This window comes from Frankliniella occidentalis, unplaced genomic scaffold (assembly GCF_000697945.3).
Source record: "Frankliniella occidentalis isolate FOCC.00 unplaced genomic scaffold, Focc_3.1 Scaffold141, whole genome shotgun sequence".
Lineage (NCBI taxonomy): Eukaryota > Metazoa > Arthropoda > Insecta > Thysanoptera > Thripidae > Frankliniella > Frankliniella occidentalis.
The window spans coordinates 215,464-218,991 of record NW_026267268.1 but is presented as its reverse complement, the minus strand read 5'-3'; the positions used below and the strand labels follow the sequence as shown (position 1 = coordinate 218,991).

Below are 3,528 nucleotides of genomic sequence, written 5' to 3'. Positions count from 1 at the left end.
GCCAGGCCGCGGCAGGCCCTTTCAAAAGGCGGCGGAAAGCTGGGGGAAGGGAAAGGATGGGTCTGGCTGGAGAGGGCCAGAGGCGGGGTGAGGTGCGGCGGGGTGCGGCGGGGTGCGGCAGCTGAACCGGAAGTAGAGGCGAGGATGGGGCTAATAATACATGGTGGTGGGTAACGATGGTGCAGCGGGCCGGCGGCGGCCGGGCCAGGAGCCAGGACACCTCGACGCACTTCACCTTGACGCAACCCGAAGTAACTTCATTTACACTGTCAATCTGGGGTGCCCAGCAGCTTTGTGCGACTGACGTCACTCACCCTGGTTTCTGCGTGCGACTTAGTTCGCACTTTGGCAGGACACCCCAGATTTACAGTGTAGGTAATAACGGAAATACCTACGTTTTCTGAAGTATTACAGTAACACTCTTCTATTCTTGCCACTGCTACACTCCTGCATATTCCCCATAATATTGTCTCTCCCGTTTGCTTCCCCTCGTTCCCCATGAGATGGGCTCTCCCACTTCCTTCTCACCTCACTCGTAATTAGTACATTGTGAGGCACACTACACTTGTTAAAAGAAAGGGACCTCTACATTTATAGCTAACGATGCATTAAATACTGAATAGAAATAATTTAATGTCTTTTTCAAGTCTTTATTTTTTTTTCTTTAACGAAGCCAAAAACAAAACAAACATAAAAATTATAATGTTTCACTGAAGCGTCTTGCGGGGCGGGCAGTTCGAAAGCAACATCAACAAAAATATTGACCCGTAGGACATGAAAAATATGCCGTCGCTCATAGATAGTGTACTGTGTGTTATTGCGTGAGAAAAACAAACAGACGCCCTTTACGATCAGCATTGCTTTGCGGCCTGGATTTATCCTCCGTGGACCCCCCCGGGGTACCCGCCGCCGCAGCGGGGTGGCCGTGCCCGTCCCGTGGATTTATTCTAGTCCGGTAATTCCCTTCCAGTTTTGTTTTTAACTCGCCGCGTGTGTCGGCCCTGCACGGCTCCATCCAACCCGCCTTAGGCAAACACGGGCCAGGGGAGGAGCAAGTTGGGGAGGGGGTGGGCTGGCCAAAGTAAACAGCGTGAAAAAGGCGGGGAAATAATGGGAAAAAAGAGAGAATAAGAGCAGTGGGGAAGTGGGGGTGAGAGAATGGGGCTCGCGGCGGCGGCCGGCCCTGCATACTCACCGGACGGGACGGTCCGGGTGCTGCGGCGTCGGAGGGGTTGCAGGGAGGTCCGGGAAAAAGAAAGGGAGGGGAGCGTCGTGGATCTCTCTAGAGGACCGCGGAGGATGCCCCTGGAAGAGAGTTGTGCTCGGAGTAACGCGGAGCCTTAGAGGTCGAGCTGGGCTGTGTGGAGCCCAGAGGGCGCGGCAAGGGCGGCGGTGGGGGCGGATAGCACGGCGGGGAACGTTTTAATTAGTGCGATGAGCGCGTTTAATTTAGTGGGGCTCCTCGCCGGGCCCGGCCCTCTCTGCGTCCTTGCGCCCGCATGCCAAGGCGGGACCTTTTTTTCTCCCCCCGCCCCTCTCTCCCTTCCGTCTTGTTTCGCCTCACTTTGCGGGGAATTCGAATCTAGGGCAGCTGGCTGTCTGTCGAGGCTGCTCCTGCTGCTGCTGCTGCTGGACTGGACTGCTGAAGACAGCGTTGTGTCTCCTAGTCTGAACCAGGTGGGCGGCGGGGCTGGCGCTCGCCGGCCCCCCTGCGAGTAGGCAACTCGGCCGCACGCACGGTGTGCGGCACGGCATGTCTGCCAAACTTGCACACCCGCCCCGCTTGCATAGCGCGTAGCGCGTGCTCGCGTATTTTGTTATTATCGTTTTTTGAAATTCAGCCCCGACTTTACAAAGGCGTGAGGGTTGTGGGCTCGGTTGTGGGCGAGCGTAGAAAGACGTGATGACAACCACACGATATAGCTCCTCGGCCGAGGTCACATGACAGCGTGCATGACGACTACGACTGTCGGTCCACGCCGATTCGTTATGGAAAATTAACATAGATTTTTCACTTTGTTCTCGAGTGAAATGGTCGCAAATGCACTATCGAATCGCTTGTGGGTTCATGGCAATCACTGCTCTGTTAAAATAAGTACGGAAAAATTCAGTTCAGTTTGTATCAGATGGTCCATCGTTTAACGCGTGGTAAATGAAGGTTTTCCGTAAGGGTGCCCGTTCTTTACCGCGGAGTTTGCTTACAGTGTAGGACACTTTTAGGCGCCTCCCCCTGGTGAACCTCGCACGGAAAGTGTTTAAGCTAGTGCGGACCTCTCGTTGGGCCTAGAAAACCAATCTCGTGTTAGCTATTGTCCATAACATTGCTTTCCGCCTGATTTCAGGTCCTCCCCGAACCGTTCACCTTCTCAACAATTCCGAACAGCCCGCCACCGTGTTCAGCATCCTGGAGTCGGGGCAGAAGCAAGTGCCTCTCGTCTCGGATCCGCTCTTCATGGACCTGATGAAGAAATTGGGATCGGTATACACCTGCAAACAGCAAACGCGGATGGAGGCCAAGGGTCCCCGCTTCGAGGTAGCCGACTTTCTCGTCAAGCTGGGCACTGTCACCATGAACGCCAACTTCAAGGGCGTGCTCGTCGAAGTCGAGTACAGACCCTGCCTCGTCCCTGCCGCCTGCTGGGAACTGCTTAGGGAGTTCATGCAGGGCTTCCTGGGTACCTGTGTTCCGAACCAGCCTCCGAGTTACCTCCAGGTGAGTCGTCTAACACCAGCTCCCCATTTTTCTACCGAAAAATTGATTGCTAACTCTATTTTTTTATTATTTGTTTGGTGTAGAACCGAATGCAAGATATTTATCAACCCTTGGACACTATTCAACAGTATCTCGATCAATTTCGGGAATACAGGAAAGCAGTCACAGTACGCTAAGAATTCTCTGAAATAATTTATAATTTTTCCACTGTATGATATTAAATCAAAATAATTGTCTAGTATATAAGTTGAAATATAAACATCAGAAGTATGTGAAATAATAGCTTGTTGTTTTCCATAAGCAATACTCGAGTATCTAGACAGCAGCTAATTTATCAGGAAACAAACAAAGCAAGTACGCAAACTTGAAATTCCTAAAAGGAATGATGAAGTAATGACTAAAGAACTTCTTATTTAAATTATACTGGAGGTTTGTCATAGCACTTCTGCAGCTTAGCTTGACTGAAATCAAATCCCGGGTTCTGAAAAACGACAGACAATTCTATATTCTTTGACTCTACATAAAGCTATTTAGAACAAAAGAATGCCTTACCTCAAGCTGAAATCTTTCAAGATCTAGCTTCTTTCGCATTTCATGAAACACAAGGGGATCTGGCTTATAACTTCCGTCCTCCATGAGCGACTCCCATATTTCATCTTGTTTGAAAGTATTACTCTTACTGAGGACAATGTCTAATAGACAGCCATCCTCGATAGTCCACACAGAATCATCAACATGGATTGTTTGAAAAAGTGTTCCCTAGGACACAGCAAATTTAAATTATCAGCAACTTCCACCAAATGTAATCCACTAAA

At 50.4% G+C, this 3,528-nt stretch overlaps 2 protein-coding genes across 2 annotated transcripts in view; one reads left to right on the top strand and one right to left on the bottom strand.

Annotated features, from left to right (window-relative positions):
- The window catches only part of LOC113211830 (mediator of RNA polymerase II transcription subunit 20), a 102,947-nt gene extending 99,954 nt beyond the window's left edge, over positions 1-2,993 (top strand). Inside the window, exons 3-4 of the mRNA XM_026430340.2 lie at positions 2,343-2,713; positions 2,797-2,993. Of these exons, the coding sequence (XP_026286125.1) occupies positions 2,343-2,713; positions 2,797-2,889 (464 nt within the window). The 3' untranslated portion in view covers positions 2,890-2,993. The remainder of the gene's footprint in view (positions 1-2,342; positions 2,714-2,796) is intronic.
- LOC113211832 (nudC domain-containing protein 2) overlaps positions 2,893-3,528 on the bottom strand; it is a 1,995-nt gene continuing 1,359 nt past the window's right edge. The window contains exons 2-3 of the mRNA XM_052270841.1: positions 3,266-3,472; positions 2,893-3,194 (exon numbers count right to left, since the gene is read on the bottom strand). Of these exons, the coding sequence (XP_052126801.1) occupies positions 3,132-3,194; positions 3,266-3,472 (270 nt within the window). The 3' untranslated portion in view covers positions 2,893-3,131. The remainder of the gene's footprint in view (positions 3,195-3,265; positions 3,473-3,528) is intronic.